Consider the following 17,207-nt stretch of genomic DNA (forward strand, 5'->3'; position numbering starts at 1 on the left):
TTTTCTGTCATTTACACTTTGTCCTCAATAAAAAATTGCATAAAAACAGAACTAACTAAGTCATTCCATGTTGTTTAGACCATCCTGCAATCCTTGTTCTTTTACAGAGAGAAACTGTCCTTCTTCTTTAAGTATTCCTAATTGTGGAGACTGCAGACATTGGTTTCTCCCATCAGGCTTAGGCTGTCGGAGTATACTACTACATTTGTAAAAGTGGTATTGCTTTATTCCAAATACGGACACTGCATTTAGGCACATTAATAAAACTTGTAAGTCTATAGAAGACTTTGAGATTCAACTATGTCCACATCCACTGGGCAATGCATCAGCTTTATCTACTGTAATTCACATAGTTTCCTGATACTCTCACTACAGAAAATGTTAAAATGAAATATCTATTATGTGTACCTCTGGAAGTTGCTGTACAGTTTACAATACAGGTTTGAGATCTGTTATCTGGAAACCCATTGTCCAGAAAGCTCCAAATTACAGGATAGTTCTCTTCCATAGAGTCCATTTTAATCAAATAATTTAAAATTGCAAAACATATTTCCCTTTTCTCTGTAATAATAAATCAGTACTTTGTAGTTCATCCCAACTGAGATATAATTACTCCATACTTACTGGATGCAAAACAATCCTATTGGGTTTATTTAATGTTTATTAAATGTTTATTTTTAGTATTTTTCTTTAAGTATTTTTTTTTTTTTTTTTTTAAGTATGGAGACTCCTTATCTGGAAAAATCCAGGTCCCATGCATTCTGAATAACAGGTGCCATACCTGTATTCTATCCTCGATCATGAACAATGGTTATTACATTTCTCTTTGCAGAAGACTAGTTAATAAACTGCCTGGATGACCCTAATAACCTCATGTCTACATACCTTCATCCAGAGTCTTTATAACAACTGGCTGAGACGCACTGCTGGCACCTTGCTGGGAATATGCTACCACATAGAAGGTATACTTTGTCCCTGGTTCCAGGTCTCTAATGTATAGTTCTGTTGTATCATTATTTACTGCAAACTGGTATTCCACATTGTCTGAGCCTAATAGAAGAAAGAGAAGACTCTTGAGTTGGGGGGAAATTAGGGTTAAAGAAATCAGAGTCTGATTTGTTAGTTCCGTGCCAATGGCAGTTAATTGTAGGTCAGGATATTCAGGAAGGGAACTTACCTCCAGTCCTGGTGTAGTGCAGAGAGAAGCCTATGACTCTCTCCCAGTTACTCTCTGGCTGTTCCCATCCCACTGTCAATGATCTGCTGGAAACTGTCACTGCCTTTACAGCTTGCGGTGGGCCAGGCAGTCCGTCCTGAACTGTCACATACAATTTAGCAGTGGCACAGGCGCTGCCAACATTGTTCTCTGCCAAACATTGGTAGTATCCCACATCCTCCAGGGCTATCTGTGTGATAATTAGACTGCCCCTGGGCTGAATTCTCACTCTGCCATTGGAGAAAAGTGGCTGTCCATTCTTTAGCCAGTGAATTGTTGGTTCTGGCTCCCCCTCGGCCCTGCACACAAATCGAGCAGTTCCAGCACGGGCCCGAGTGATAGTCTCTGGGGGCTGGGTAATGATTGGGTGGACTTAAAAGAAGCAAAAGAGTGAGAGAAAGAAAAAATAGTGCAATTTTATGTAAGCTAAAAAACAGACTGTATTTAAAGGGGCAGTACACCTCTTTGCTTAACATGAGGTTAATGAATAGCGATTGTGCCAAACTTTTTGCCTATTGTTAGTGATCACAAAAAAATCTATGGTTTGTAGGGTTGCTACCTTTATCTCCAGGAGGGGGAGGCCAATAGCATCATGGATGTGGAGCAGTGATGTTGTGGGTGGGGCAATGATGGGTGGGTTGGTGGGTGGAGCTATGGTTGGCCAGTCGCTGGTCACCTTCCCGGTTTTCCAAATTAGGAAAAATGGGCAGACAGTTTTGACCTGGAAAGCCCTCCTTCTGAAAACCAGGCTGTCCAGGGCAAAACCAAACAGGTGGCAACCCTAAGAGTTTCTGTTATTTCTTAAAGGGCATGTAAAGGCAAAAAAAATAAAATCCCATTTTTACTTTCTTTAATGAAAAAGAAACCTATCTCCAATCTTCTTTAATTAAAAAATGTGTACCATTTTTATAAGAAACCTGACTGTATGCAGTGAAATCCTCCCTTCATTTACTGCTGTGGATAGGAATTGTCAGACGTTCCCTAACTGCTCTGCAGGGAAACAATCATACTTATGAACAGCAGGGGGAGCCCCCGCTTACTTCCCAGCCATGCAGAACTCAAGCAGCTTTGTTTGTTTCCCTGTACAGCAGTTGGCGACTGTGTAGAGATTTGTATTGGATTTTATTTTTGCCTTTACATCCCCTTTACTGTTACCAACTCCAGCTGCAGGGACAAAGATCATTGAGCCAGATTTAAACAGATAAACTGGGATTCTATTTGGAGGAATATTTTGCTGCAGCCACTGGTTCTGCAGAGTTGGAGAAAGTTTTTATTAAACAATACAAAAACAATAAAATCCACATTAGATTACATGACAACACAGGGCCAGTGCAGTCTGTATAATCTGATTATTAATCAGTCTTGCTGTATCGGTTTCTGGCAGATATTATTTGACTTCTGCTGTAATGATAAATTATGACGATGCCTAAGCAGCCCAGACCACACTGAGCATGTGCACAGTCTTGGTCTTGCAAAGATGTTTAAAAAAGTTACAAGGTGGTGACCCCATGTGGCCAACTTTGAAAACATAAATCATTTGTTTGATTAGGCTTGTGGTGCAGTAAGTTCTTGTTTATGTTTAGTATACAAAATACAGCATTTCTAGCCTTATTCTATTTTAGACTTTGCTTCCCCTTTAAGCTAAACAGGACAAATGGGGAACTGAAGCTGCTCCATGTTTGCTCCTTGTGATGTAGATAGTTAAATTATTGTTATACAATATTCCTACTTTGCTGTGACTATTTTGTTTGCAGTAGTCCATTATGCAGGGAGATTATTTGAGGTCTGGTTATATAATCTACCTTGCCGAGGTCCAAACATGGACTAGCTATAATTTCCCTGTTTGCCCTGTTTAGCTCAAGAAATAACAAAAATCCCCATTTTACCTGATTAAAACAATAGGCAAAATGTATATTCAGCACAAGGCCTATTCATTGCACTCATGTTGAACAAAGGTGTATACTGTCCCTTTATATTCATTTCAGGCTTACATTGGCAGAAACTGATAATAAGTTTGTATTATTTTACTATCCTATATTTCTATAGACCCAATTGTTTATGCAGTGCTTAACAAAGATTGCTCATCATTCACACAACACACACACATACATACACACACACACACACACACACACACACACACATACACACAATATACACACACACACTAGAGTTAGTTTAGGAGCTTATTAACCTTCCTGTATGTTTTTGTAGTCTGGGAGAAAATTGAGTGCAAATACTGGGAGAACATATAACACCCTTGCAGTTATTGCCCAGTAGAAGCAATTGAAATATTTCTAGCCTCCCAACCCTAGTAAATATGATCTGCTTTGCACAGTGCATTAGTAAAAAACAGAGTTGTCCATCACAACTACCGAGACATAGTAGTCAAGATGAAAATGGCTACGCTGGTGTACTAAAATTTTTATGAAGCTAGTTTGGGAGGAGGGGAGAGCAAGTGATGTGGCCAATCAACATCTGGTGTGATCACATCAATCTGATTGGCTGAAGCACAAAACCAACCAAGAGACAATCTGATGCTGTGCATGTATGAGATTAAATATTAAGCAGCATTTTGCCATTTAAGAGACCTGTACTAACACTTGCTAGTCATGCAGTACAGGCAGTTGGGTATCCCAAATCTCACTATTTTTGCTACATTCAAGTCTGCATTCTGTATATAACAATTGTAAATGTTATTCCACAAATCAGATTAGCGAATGTTTCGGGCTAACATACAACATTCACTGTCTCTCCTTACCCAGAACATGAAGTTGGGCTGCAGCAGTGACAAAATGACGAGTATGTGGCTTGTTGGCTCGGCACACATAGACCCCAGCATGATGCAGCTGCGCCTCTGGCACCAGGAGATTGGTCTCTCCCAGCACTTTGATATCAGGAGAGATTGGCTTTCCATCTGAAAATAAGAGACATACATTATATACCACTTCACACACACAGATTCAATATTGAGTTTCCAGTTCCAATAGGAAGGTGGTAGCTATGCTGAACTACTGCAGATCTACAGGGGGTAAGCATTTTGTAGTATAGCAATAATAGATCGATATTCAGAATTATATTACTTACATCTGTTGCATCTGTCCAATAGCTGACTTTAATCAGAATTATGTGAGTGTGCTTTTGTTCAAACAATGCATGCTTACTGTAAATGGAATTACACAGTGCTCAGGGGAAAGCCAGAAAGTTTTAACTACTGCTACAACCCCCAATAATTTCATTCTCACTACTAAATTCATCAGCAGAAATTACTTACCCTGGCGGATCCAAGAGATCAGAGGTTCAATATTCCCTTTAGCCATACATTCCATGACAGCACTTTGACCTTCTTCCACTGTCAGGTTTTGTGGTGCTCTAGTAATTGTCAGCTCCTCTGGCAAGGCATAAACACCGGCATCTGATTATGAGACAAGGAAAGTGTTTTAGGTAAGAATATTTTTGGTTACTCTTGTAAGCTTTCAGATGCAATCATGTATATTTGAAAGGCAAGAGGTGCCATAAGATAGAGACAGAAAAAAAGCCAATAAATGACAGACCTACAAAACAGGAGAATATATTAGGCATAAGGATATCATAAACAAACTCAGCTCTGTCATGTAATGAGAATTGTTTCCTAACAGACATAGGAGCCACTTTTAACTATACACAATATACTGTTGATCTCATTAAATATCAAGAAAATAAACCCAGCAATATATTAAAAACGAATACGTAATTGCATGCAGTCAGTATAGTTTTTAGAACATCAAATAAAGGCAAATTAATTTACTGTAGTTAGGCATTAGTGTGGGTATGGTTGCTATGGGTTACCGCCCCTGGGTAAACTTAGTGCCATTTATTACAAATGGGGGAAAGAGTCAAACTGCACAATATTGACAATTATTGAAGGAGGAAATTTGAAATTACTGGGGGGTGCCAAATGTTAGGACACCCTCAGTGATTTTAATAGCTTACAAGATACCCCAGGCCACTGCTAGTGTTAGCAGAAAAATGCACCAGTCCAGGTTATTTCTGTGCTAGCACCACAAAAGAGCAATCCTCTTCTTCTGTTTCTTCTTTCCTCTGTTCCCTGGGGCAGACTCATGCATGGCAGAGTGAAATAGCTGACTTTTTTTTATTAAAGTTCAGTTGTTTACTCAACTGTGCATGTCCATCCAGGCACAAAGAAAGAAGTGTGGGAACTCTTAAAGCGCAGTTATAACTAGTTTTTGTATTTTCCTTGTATAATGTCTAGTTGAAATATTAAGGAGCAAATGTTTAATTATCTGTCAAATTGTGCGTCTCTCTTGATTCTACAAAGATGACAAGCTGGACATACATGGGCCAATTTTAGCTGCTTTAGACTGGGCCCTTTCAGACTGAATTGATAGCTTATTGGACTGTTTATGGGGAGAAATTAATGGTAGATCAGATATGCAGCTTAATAAAACTTGGTCTTGACTAACTGCCACGGCTCTGTCTGGCTGCCCACACCCCTCTTTATCACGCTACATAGTCTACTGTTGTGTTATGGTAGCTTTAAAAGAAGCTTTCAGAGGCAGAACCAAGATCTTAAAAAGAATACTCCGCAGTAGAGATCCCCCCCCCCAAGTTTGCTCATATAGAGAGACATCATAAAACTATGCCAGTATTGGTGTTCAATTGTACTTGGCACAACATTGCAGGACAATATGAGAGTGGCTTTTTGCCAATAATACTTTTCACTTATTAAACCAGACTAGCTTTCTCTGTGATATCAACCTCCACCATGCTAATGAAATACAATGAAGTACAATGAAAAACTTCTACAGGGTCAGGAAAAAATGCAACTCTAATGGATTAGATACTTGTCTAATGCCATAATCAGTGGATAGCTGGAGCAATAGATGCATATAGAGAGAGAGAGAGAGAGAGAGAGAGAGAGAGAGAGAGAGATAACAGATACAACATAGATACTTAGGCATAAAAACAATCAGCTGCTACCTTGTACAACAGACAGATGTGCTGCATTGCTGTAGATGGAGTTCAATATGTTGGATGCCACACAACGATAAAAGCCTTCATCCTTCTCCTGGACCCCTGATATCTGCAGGACTCCAGAGGGGAGGGTAAGAAACCTTAAGACAATAAATGAAAGAATGAACATTAGTATATGATGTTTAACATAACAGGCTAAATTACAATGAGCCCATATGCTTTTATGATCCAAGTGCAAATAAAGTATACGTTTATACAGACACCTCGGTTATGGCTCAGAAAACTAGTGATTCAGCTCTGCCGGCCTAATAACAACATCAATTAACAGAATTGTAGAGAGTATCATTTTGCACTCTGATGGCATTTGTATTTTGCATAAAGTATTTGTCATCAAAGGGGATGTATTTTTATAAAAGACAACTTTTTAATTGTTCCTAATCATTTATTTTGCACGGTTTTTGGAATGAACTATTAACATTTCTATTCTGGCTAATCCCAGCCTGGAACTGAAAATGCTATTTGGTTGGCAATGTCATAACTATGTTGGGCTGGGCCCCCACGACACACACAAATAGCAGGTCACCCATGATTTTGTGGGCATCGCGGGTCACCCAAGAACCTAACCCTCCCAGGCTCCCTGTATAGAGGAAGCAAATATCCCTTAGAAGCCAGTTAGCAATATAGGTATAAATGGGAGAGCTGAGCTTCAAGATTTCTCATATCTGAAGAAAGTTTCCAAACCTTGTAAAAAGGTATTTTAATTTGTTTGAATTAGTTGTTGTTTTTTATCTTTATAGGTACTCTTTCTCACTTCTTCTTTTCCTGTACAGCTGCCATTAATGATATATGCAGAAATAGATGATCAGTCATAGCCTGGTCCTTGAGTGGTTCTCTTGTGTGGTGCAAATATTGAAGCCAGGTTGGAAAAGCAAATCAATGAGTCCACAATGAAATCTGCCATTCTGCTGCTGATATACCCACCTAGACTCAGCTGGAACCGGAGCCTGGTCTTTTTGCCAGGTGATCTCAGGAGGTGGAAACTCGGTAAAGCCACACTCAAACCTTGCCATGCTGTTCAGCATCACAGTCTGAGACTCAGGCTGTTGGCGGAAAGAGGGAAGACCTGGAGGAGATATATAAAATCTAAGTATTAGAATCTAAGTATTAGATCAGTGACCCCAAACTTAGATATATAAAATCTGCATAGAGCAGTGATCCCCAAACCAGTGGCTGGTGAGCAACATGATACTCTCAAACCCCTTGGATGTTGCTCCTAGTGGCCTTAAATCAGGTGCTTATATTGGGGGCAAGTTTTGGTTGCATAAAAACCAGGTGTAGTGCAGATAAGAGCCTCCTGTAGGTTACCAGTCCACATAGGGGCTACTAAATAGCCAATCACAGCCCTTCTTTTGCACCCGCAGGAAACATTTTTAATGCTTATGTTGCTCTCCAAGTAGTGGCGTTACTAGATGTTACTGGGACCCACAGAAAATTAATTTTAGGCCCCCCAACATAACCAGAGGTTGTCCTATTTTAAACCAATATATGTTGATATTGCTCATTAATTAGGGTCTCATGGATCCCCTATACCTCCTGGGCCTCCTGGGCCCCCTGGGTCTGCTTCCTTTGTAGTTACGCCCCTACCTCCAGTTTTTTTACATCTGAATGCTGCTCATGGGTAAAAAAAAAAAAAGGTTGGTGACCCCCTAACATAGAGTTACAAATTGCTCTGTTTCACCCTGGTTACTAAAATGTTGTATCTCAAATGTTTTTAGCACCCCTCCTCAGAAATAACAATTAGGTATGTTGTGTGCTTAGCTGGGAGAGGCCGAATAAAAATGAAATATCATCATCACAGGGTGCAGTCAAGTATAGGAGAGGAGTATATTTCATAGCAACAGAACAACAGACTGAGAGGCCATGACCTTAACATCTCAGTTTGGAAAGTAAATGTTTGGAATTAATATGCACAGATCTTTATTCAGCCGCAAGTACTGCAACGATATTTAAAGAAAGGGAACTTGATGCTTGCAACCACTCAAAGTTTTGACTAAACCGTTATGGTACCACAGGAGGAGCTGCAATTTGGTGTTTTACAGTGAAAATTGTGGCAATGCAAGTGCCCTTATGTCTTTTCATTAAAACAAACAATAACTGATAATTAAACAGACTATGTGGGCCTGCCTTTTGTTCCCATCACATTTCTTTATAAAAAAAAAGACGACAAGCTACAGATAGAAAAAAATTAAAAAAATACTGAAGTTTATAAGCTTGTCTATATTTCACTAATATTTAAAGGACATGTAAAGCCTACATTTTCCTATCATGTATATAAGTTGGGCATATATTCCCCACCCAAGCCACTTCATTTATACTGTATATACCCCTCCATTTGCCAGTGCCATCATATTTTTCTAAAACAGATCATTCCCTCATCATCAAACTCATTTTCCCTCATCATTGGTATCTGCAAACAGGACATGTATGCTGTAAAGTTCATGCAATGCAGTATGCAGATTTACACAGGCACAACATACTTTGAGAAAAAATTCTGCTGGGGTTGAGCACTGTAATGGTTAAACTCAGGGGAGGTGGTTGGGAGAAAAAAATAAGCGCAGATATCTAGAGCAGAGTTTCTTTGGGAACCAACAATGCTATCTCTTCATTGGCTGTTAGACTGGAGGGTATGTTTAGTAATCTGAGCTGAGAAGAACTGAGCATGCTCATGAGCCAACAGCCAAAGTAAATTCCAGAGGGAGGGGGCTGAATGGGTTAGAGGAGGAAAAGGAATTCTAAGTGATTGATTGGAAGCTGCACCCTTACTGTTAACCTTTTAGCAACCAAAGTGGCAGTTATCTAAAGATTTCAAAGAGGCTGTTCACTGATTTTTTGTGGAGAGGGTGTACATATCCATTAAACTGTCTACTCAACTCTTTGTTTCACGCCAACCCCAAAATCTGACCTCACTGTCCCTGAGAGCTGAATTTACTTTCTATGGCACCAAGCTGGTTAATTGTTTTCCAATTAAAAGAGAGATATTATTTGTTATGCAGAAGTAATGGGAGCAGTGGTACTTGATAAGATATTCAGCACAGGGATACCATATTCACCAGAGTGGTTCTGGCAAGCATGGGAAGAGGAAGGCTGTCCTAGTCTTCCAAGCGTTGGTTATATTTTAAACATAATAAGAAGAGAAGCCTCCCATTTCTTCTCATACAAATCATCAGACATTTAAGGGTATGGCCTATAATAAGGATCACGTAATGTTTCTTAGATAAACTGCATTACCTTGTGAGGTCCCAGGCAGCACACTTAGTGCCCTTATGATGGTTGCTTTTATTTCTATTAAAATACTGTAAAGTAGAACCATTCCCTTTAGAAAGATGTATAAAGTAGTCTTATATGGAATATAAGGAATGGAATATATATTTAGGAGAACACTGCAGAGTTTGTAGGCCCTGCAAATAGCAATATATTATTGGTAAACAGAGTCAGTTTAAACTTTTCCTTTCCTGCTGTGATCTTGGGATCGTATTGTCTAAGAGCAACTGCAGGGAGTTCTAAATAACAAAATAATGAGCTGAGAAAGTGGACACCCCCATCTGGTGCCTCATTTCAAAGAAACGCTGCTACACTGACAAGCTGGTAGGATCAGCGAGGCCCTAGCTTTAGCCCATGGATTGCATAATACATTTATGAACTCCCTCATGAAGCCACATTTTTGCAATGTGCAAAGCATATGGTACTAATCTAGGATGTCAAGAGGAATAATGCAGACAGATTTTAACTAGGTAACGGGCTTCCCTAATGAGCAGTGTATTTTGGGACTGCAGAGAATTTCCAGCTAAACATTATGTTTAAGGTGAATGCCCCCTTACCAGGAAATGATATATCAGCTTCAGAAGCAGAAACAAGTGTTGTGCTTTATTGCCCTTGTACATTACATATTGAGTTAAGCTGTATTGTGTATATCTATGATATGCCTAACTAAGTTCTCACTCTGTACTAGTTTCCAAAATTATTGCAGAGGTCTTCAGACTTTTTGGTTTCATCCCCCGCTATACACATTTATTGGTCCAACACTTGGTCAGGTGTCCTAAGCTCACAACATAGATACATAAATATAAATATAAAACTTGATTGTAACAGTCACTCTCCAATGGCTCTTGATATGCAAAATTGAATAAACATTCACCCTCATATTCTAAATTCCCTAGTCTGATTTCCCTTCAGGTTCCTACACTCGTCCATTAATTTGTGTCCAATACAAAGCCATATTGTCACTTCCCCCAACCATCCACCATGTTAACAAGCAAGGTCATTCTGAACCCAAACATTTCAATGTTCTTATCCTAGATCTTGCTCAATAATGTGCTTGTAACTTGAATCAACAATACATGAACATAATCTAAAAATGCTGAAGCGCTGCAGTTTGGGCATGTCTTATGCAGGGTAGCAATGCAATAACTTTGGGGCCCCTATTCAATCGAAGAATAAACTATATGAATCGAGAATGTTCAATCTGTGCCCCTCCAGGTGTGGCTGAACTCTCAGCACCCCCTGACAGCCTTCCAATTTAACAACAGCTTGGACTTCCCTGGTTTATATGATATATAAAATGACAGTATAGTATGAATGTCTTTTGCATTTGTATGGTGTGCATTTGTATGGTGTGTTGTGGGACCCACTTGCCAGTCTCACTGTGCGACTTCTGCCTGTTACAATCCCAACAGAGTCCTGGGCTGCACAGGAATATCTTCCCTCAATGTTGTCTCTTTCCATCTGCATTATGACCAGGGACCCATTGTGGAGGACTCTCAGGGATTCATCTGTGTTTAGGTGAACCCCATCCTTCTTCCAGGTTACATTGTACGGCACTTCTCTGCTGCCCACCTCACAATCTAAGATGGCTTCCTGGTCTGGTTGGAGCACAGTGTGTGTCTGGCCGGGGCTGCAGCTGAGGTCCAGTCTGATGGTCTCCCCTGCAATAGGAAATTAACAGATCATTTAGTAAGGAGTTGGGCTTCAAAGAGGGGAAAGCAGGGGAAATGCAAATAAGTTGTTCATTTTCAGAATAAAGATTCCATATCACAGAAACCTAATTCCAAACCAAAATATCTAGAAGCATTGCCTGCACAAATCTATTAGTCCCAGAGGTGAAAAGATGATACTGTATATGCATAGCCCCTATCATAAAGTACAGGCTTTAACGCAGTGATCCCCAACCAGTAGCTCGTGAGCAACATGTTGCTCTCCAACACCTTGGATGTTGCTCTCAGGTTCCTCAAAGCAGGTGCTTGTTTTTAAAATCCAAGCTTCAAAGCAAGTTTTAATTGCATAAAACTTAGTATAGTGCCTAAGTACAGCCTCTTGTAGGCTGCCAGCCCACATAGGGGCTACCAAATAGCCAATCATAGCCCTTATTTGGCACCCCAAGTGCCTTTTTTATGCTTATGTTGCTCCCCAACTCTTTTTACATTTGAATGTGTCTCACGGGTTAAAAAGGTTGGGGACCCCTGCTTTAACGTTTAGACTGCCAGCCATTTAGGACACAAAATTCTTTCTGTTCCACTAAAGACTGCCTGCTGCAACGTTCTAATTAACTACAGCACAGAGGTATTTTCCCAGGCCAATCTCAGAAGCCTTCCAATACCAGGAATAGGCTCTGTCTTTACTGGTGGTGAGGCTTAAAGGAATACAGTGTTACTTAAAGAACCAGTGTTTAGCCTGTGGCTCACCAGTCCAGTATATGGATTATACCTCCCACCATCAGAAGCAAGCCAATTAAAGCGGAACTGCTCCAGTTACCATATATGGGTTCCCTGGTTTCTGTTGCTAGCACTGATGCCTGTACAATTAAGAGATAAATATGTTGGCTGCAATGGAAATATCAGATATTGCATGCATGCATGGTAGGTTTAGTTTGGCTTGACACTAGATCTCCCAGTGGCCCCAGGTGTCAGTTGATCTAAAATCTGGCATTATGGCTGTACTGTTGTACCTTAGATGACTGCGGGAGTCTCATAGTTGGACCTCCTGTTGAAATGCAGTATTGCGTTCACCTGAGCAGGACCACCATCAAGAACTCAATTAGCACTCTAGTCCAGTCATCAGTGCTGACCCCTATGAGTTACTGTATAGTTCTTGATAATGCATTTTGAGCCCCAGAAACAATATGGCCTTGTTCAGTGGAGCTTTTTAGGGCAATTGCACATGAAGTGATTTGTTACCTGTCCCATGAGAGACAAATCACAGTAAAATACCTTGCCATCTGGTTCCTTTAGAAGGTGATTTGCTTCCAGTGGGAGTAGGAATTTCCCACAGGCAACAAATCGTTACATGTGCCATTGTGAGGTGGGGAAAAGGGAAGAAAAAGGGTCAAGAAACAGAAAAGAAGAGAAAGGAAGGGTGGGTATAGAAAGAAAGACATGCAGAAGAAATCAGACAAATAGAAGGACGGATGGGGGTAAGAACAGTTGGTAAACTAGAAAGAGAAGAAACTAGAGGTAAGTGAAAGTCAAATCAGGAGAGATCAAAAGAGCAGCCTAGAGAGCAATATAACAGAATATGCCTATGACTAAGGGAATGCTTTCCTGAAACGCGTAAGGCGATGATGTTACCCACCATGACACAATAAAGATACCTCTTTATACTTATCCGGAGTGCTGCATTTTTCTTTTGAATATAACAGAATAGGTTGGCACTATAAGGAATAAATGATAAGAACAAAAAAAGGAAATAGAGAGAAGTGAGTGATCCTGTTTCATAGGTCACTGCAGTACCAGTTCAGTATTATATACAGCTGGGCAGGGCAATACATTTGAAAAAACAACTATTATGAATGTGTTATGAAATCACTGAGATTTGATTTTTTACTTTTGAAACATCCAAGCTTGGGTCCTCCAATAAAGCACAGACAGCTGAATGATTGTAGATTGGATGTAATGTATCTTTTTACCCCTAATCTGAGGCCAGACCTCCACCATAACATGCTGTTTCAAATCATATTTATTGGCAGCAGTATCTCTGGATGCAGTTTATTATCTGGAAGAGACACAAGGTCACGCTGGTTGCAAATCGTTTGATGACTCATCACCCTTTAAATATAATCCATTGTGCACTGATCTGCAGGCAAGCAAATAGGGCCTGGAAATCACTTTTATTTTTTCCTTCATGTCCAAAAATGGCATGTACTAGCAAACCAGCACAAATCCTAAATTAAACCTTAGAGGGGGTGTCGTTTTACAATTAATAATTGGCAAGATGCAGAGAATGTATAGTTCTCCATGTTGGACTAAAGCTACTACACAGTTACTAGAATAACAGACCCTAGCAACGCAGAAGATGTTTTAGATAAACAGCAATGCACAGTGATGTTAAAATAAATATCTTTTGCATTCTCAAAGAAACCGGTGTGCTGGTCCCTTTTGAACATTTACATATTTTGACTTAGACAAGCACCTGGGAAGTGAAAACAGGGGACAGAGTGTGGGTACTTTCTACATTACTATATGTTATCTGATCCTGGTGTACACTGATTGGCTAATCAATTTGCTTTTAGCTATTTATTTGAATTTTTAACTAGAAAACACTGTCTTGATAAAGGTCCAAGATGGGGACCGAAACGTTGGCCTGTTTTCATTTTAATTAATACTAAATAAAAACGGTTTTTATTTAAAAATCCCAGTGTGCATCCAAACTTCTTCAACTATATTTAAATACTGGACACATGGATAGCACCTGGGTGAGCTGAAGATTCCATGCATAGGAGTGCTTGATCCTAACTTTTTCTATATATATATATATATATATATATATATATATATATATATATATATATATATATATATATATATATATATATATATATATATATATATATATATATATATATATATATATATATATATATATATATATATTTTTATCTATATCTATATCTATATTTATATATATATTCAATATGCTTAGCTGGTGCACTCTTAACTATCCACAGCTGCCTGGGTGCTGGTCAACACATTAGTATGCAGTAAACAAACAAGCCGCACTCCAAGGACTTCATTTTGAAAAATAAAAGTGACGTTTTATTCTCAACGTTTCGGCTCCTTAACTTAAATAACTTTAAATAAATCATATAGCATACCTCCAATAATTTTGGAAATAGAAAGAGAGACAAATAGATTTGCCGCGTGGAGCGCAGCCAAATTCTTTTGACCACACCCATTTTTGTGGCCCCATAATTACCATGTTCATTTGACAACATTTGGCAGGTTGTGAAAGCTTGAAAATATTTCTGTGGTTTTTATGTATTATTACAGTGCCAATGAAGGTGAATTGCCCTTTAAGCGGCAAGTCAGTTTCCCCAAGAGACCTGCTTATTTTAAATTGCTACAATTGCTTCTTTGCTTATCTACAATTGTTACAAAAGTATCTAACTGCACCTGCCACATATTCTGGGCTCTCTGCCAAAAGCCAATTAAGTTAGAAACTTTGTATCTTTTTCTGGCTCTTCAGTGCAGGAGATCAAATAGAAAGTTGGGACATTTCAGTAACAATCCAGAGGACTGTGAGTTGAGCTGTGAAAATCTGGACTATTTATGCTTTCAAACTTGGCGCATGCACAGTACAGAACTTTTCCAAAGAATTCTGTAGGGTGTGTATATGCCTAGTCTGAAGAAGCACAGGGTATAACTGGGAAAGAGGGGAAAGGTGACGGATGATTTCCCTGCAGAAAACTACCCTCGGCTGGTGTTCTTTTCCAATAATAGGATCACTGGCCTGGGGTAAGAGGTAAACAATTAGTCATAGGAGGGTGTCAAACAGACTGATACCTTCCAGTGACTAAAGGTGGCCATACACGGAGAGATCCGCTCATTTGGCGATATCGCCAAACGAGTGAATCTCTCCCCAATATGCCCACCTTGAGGTGGGCAATATCGGGCTGATCCGATCGTGGGCCCTAGGGCCCAACGATCGGATCCTAACGAATGGTAATGCGCAGTCAGATCCAGGGACCGCATAAACGAACAGATGTGGGCGCGATTCAACGGGATTTTTAGTCCCATCCGATCGGCCAGATCTCAATCGGGGAAGCCCGTCGGGGGCCCCATACACGGGCCAATAAACTGCCAACTCGGTCTGTCAGCAGCTTTTATCGGCCCGTGTATGGCCACCTTAAGGCTTTGCCTTGTCCTTTAAACTGAAATATATTAAGGAGACAAAGATATATTTAACTTTTGCATAAAAGAAATTCTTATAAATGCGTTGGTCCTACTGCACCATCTTCTCCATAATAATCATTTGACCGAATGACCTGAATATATTTTTCACAAACATCAATATGACTCAAATGAATTTAAGCTGCCTAATATGTAGCTGTATTGTCATTTTAAGCAATCTCATTTATAATTAATTGTTTTTAGCTCTTGCTTATTTTCCGGCCGGCTAGTTTTTTAATAGTTTAGCTTATTAAGCGGTGTTGTAAAGGGCAATAAAATCTATATTTAAAGTGATTGGATTCATTTATCTTGGCTTTGGTATATAAGAACTCCCCCTAGGTGCCTTCTAAAATACTATAGTTTTAGTGATCACTAATCCATTTTAGATCATCTGTGACCTGCATTTGGGGTTTAAAAATATGCAGCTATTTATACTATTCATGGGGAAAAAAGGTATGTAAATCCTTGCTAAAGGAACTAGAAGTATTTAGCTATATAGCATATACTGCCAGTCAGCTGTAACTAGGACCAGCAAGAAATTAAAGGGATTCTGTCATGATTTTTATGATGTAGTTTTTATTTCTAAATTACACTGTTTACACTGCAAATAATTCACTCTACCATATAAAATTTCATTCTTGAACCAATAAGTGTATTTTTTTTAGTTGTAATATTGGTGTCGAGGCAGCCATCTCAGGTCATTTTGGCTGGTCATTTGCTTTCAGAGAGAGCCAGTGCTGCACTATGGAACTGCTTTTTGCTATTGTTTCTCCTACTCAATGTAACTGAAGGTGTTGCAGTGGGACCTGGATTTTTAATATTGCGTGCTGTTCTTATAACTACCGGGGAGCTGTTATCTGGTTACCTTCCCATTATTCTGTTGTTAGGCTGCTGTGGGGGGGGGAGAGGTGATATCACTCAATTTGCAGTACAGCAGTAAAGAGTGACTAAAGTTTATCAGAGCACAAGTCACACGACTGGGGACAGCTGGGAAACTGATAACATGTCTAGCCCCATGTCAGATTTCAAAATTAAATATAAAAAAAATCAGTTTGCTCTTTTGAAAAAAAGGATTTCAGTGCAGAATTCTGCTGGAGCAGCACTATTAACTGATGTGTTTTGAAAAAAAAACATTTTCCCATCAGAGTATCCCTTTAAGGATCAGTTATGTAGACACCTGCAACTGTAGGTGGACACAATGGAGAGCTAATGCCACCACTCCATAAACAATCCTTCCCATTTTGCTTCGCTGAAAAATTCCCGAAACAGAGAAAAAAATTGTGAAACCGCGAAAAATTCGCAAAACACGTTGTCAATGGGTGTCAAAATTTTTTTTATGCGCAACAATTTTTTACTTGCACTACAATTTTTCTCGCTCCAAATGCATTAACGTCACATGAAGTTTTTTCTTATGGCAACTTTTTTGTCCAAATGCATTAAAGTCAATGGGCATTTTTTTATTATGGCGACTTTTTTTTAAATCTGTGACATTTTTGTCTCAGCGCTTTTTCCACAATAGATTTTTGCCACATTTTTTAGAAATAATTAGCAGATGACGAAATGCGGAATATCGCCGCAAATCCATAACTGGAGAAAAAATTTGCTCATCACTAAAGATGGAAATTAGAGACAACTTTAGGGGTCTGGGCTTCTGGATCTAGGGGAGAGTTACTTAGGAGTTACTGAGAATATATGTTTCAAAATAAGGTTAGACTTGATGGCCATGAACCTTTTCCACTGTAAACAATTACATAATTAGATAACCAACTGCAAAAATGCTTTATTTGTGGATTCCTAAT

At 39.3% G+C, this 17,207-nt stretch overlaps 1 protein-coding gene across 5 annotated transcripts in view; it reads right to left on the minus strand.

Annotated features, from left to right (window-relative positions):
* igdcc4.L (immunoglobulin superfamily, DCC subclass, member 4 L homeolog) overlaps nucleotides 1–17,207 on the minus strand; it is a 59,768-nt gene that overhangs the window by 15,517 nt on the left and 27,044 nt on the right. For 3 of the 5 annotated variants that reach the window (XM_018253293.2, XM_018253291.2, XM_018253290.2), the window contains exons 2-8: nucleotides 10,879–11,172; nucleotides 7,172–7,313; nucleotides 6,197–6,330; nucleotides 4,491–4,631; nucleotides 3,978–4,133; nucleotides 1,178–1,588; nucleotides 886–1,050 (exon numbers count right to left, since the gene is read on the minus strand). In XM_018253293.2, coding sequence (XP_018108782.1) covers nucleotides 886–1,050; nucleotides 1,178–1,588; nucleotides 3,978–4,133; nucleotides 4,491–4,631; nucleotides 6,197–6,330; nucleotides 7,172–7,313; nucleotides 10,879–10,978 — 1,249 coding nt within the window. In that variant the 5' untranslated portion in view covers nucleotides 10,979–11,172. Of the gene's footprint in view, nucleotides 1–885; nucleotides 1,051–1,177; nucleotides 1,589–3,977; nucleotides 4,134–4,490; nucleotides 4,632–6,196; nucleotides 6,331–7,171; nucleotides 7,314–10,878; nucleotides 11,173–17,207 lie in introns of those variants that run through there. The other 2 variants (XM_018253294.2, XM_041586890.1) reach the window with 2 other exon arrangements.

Source organism: Xenopus laevis, chromosome 3L, assembly GCF_017654675.1.
Source record: "Xenopus laevis strain J_2021 chromosome 3L, Xenopus_laevis_v10.1, whole genome shotgun sequence".
Taxonomy (NCBI): Eukaryota; Metazoa; Chordata; class Amphibia; order Anura; family Pipidae; genus Xenopus; species Xenopus laevis.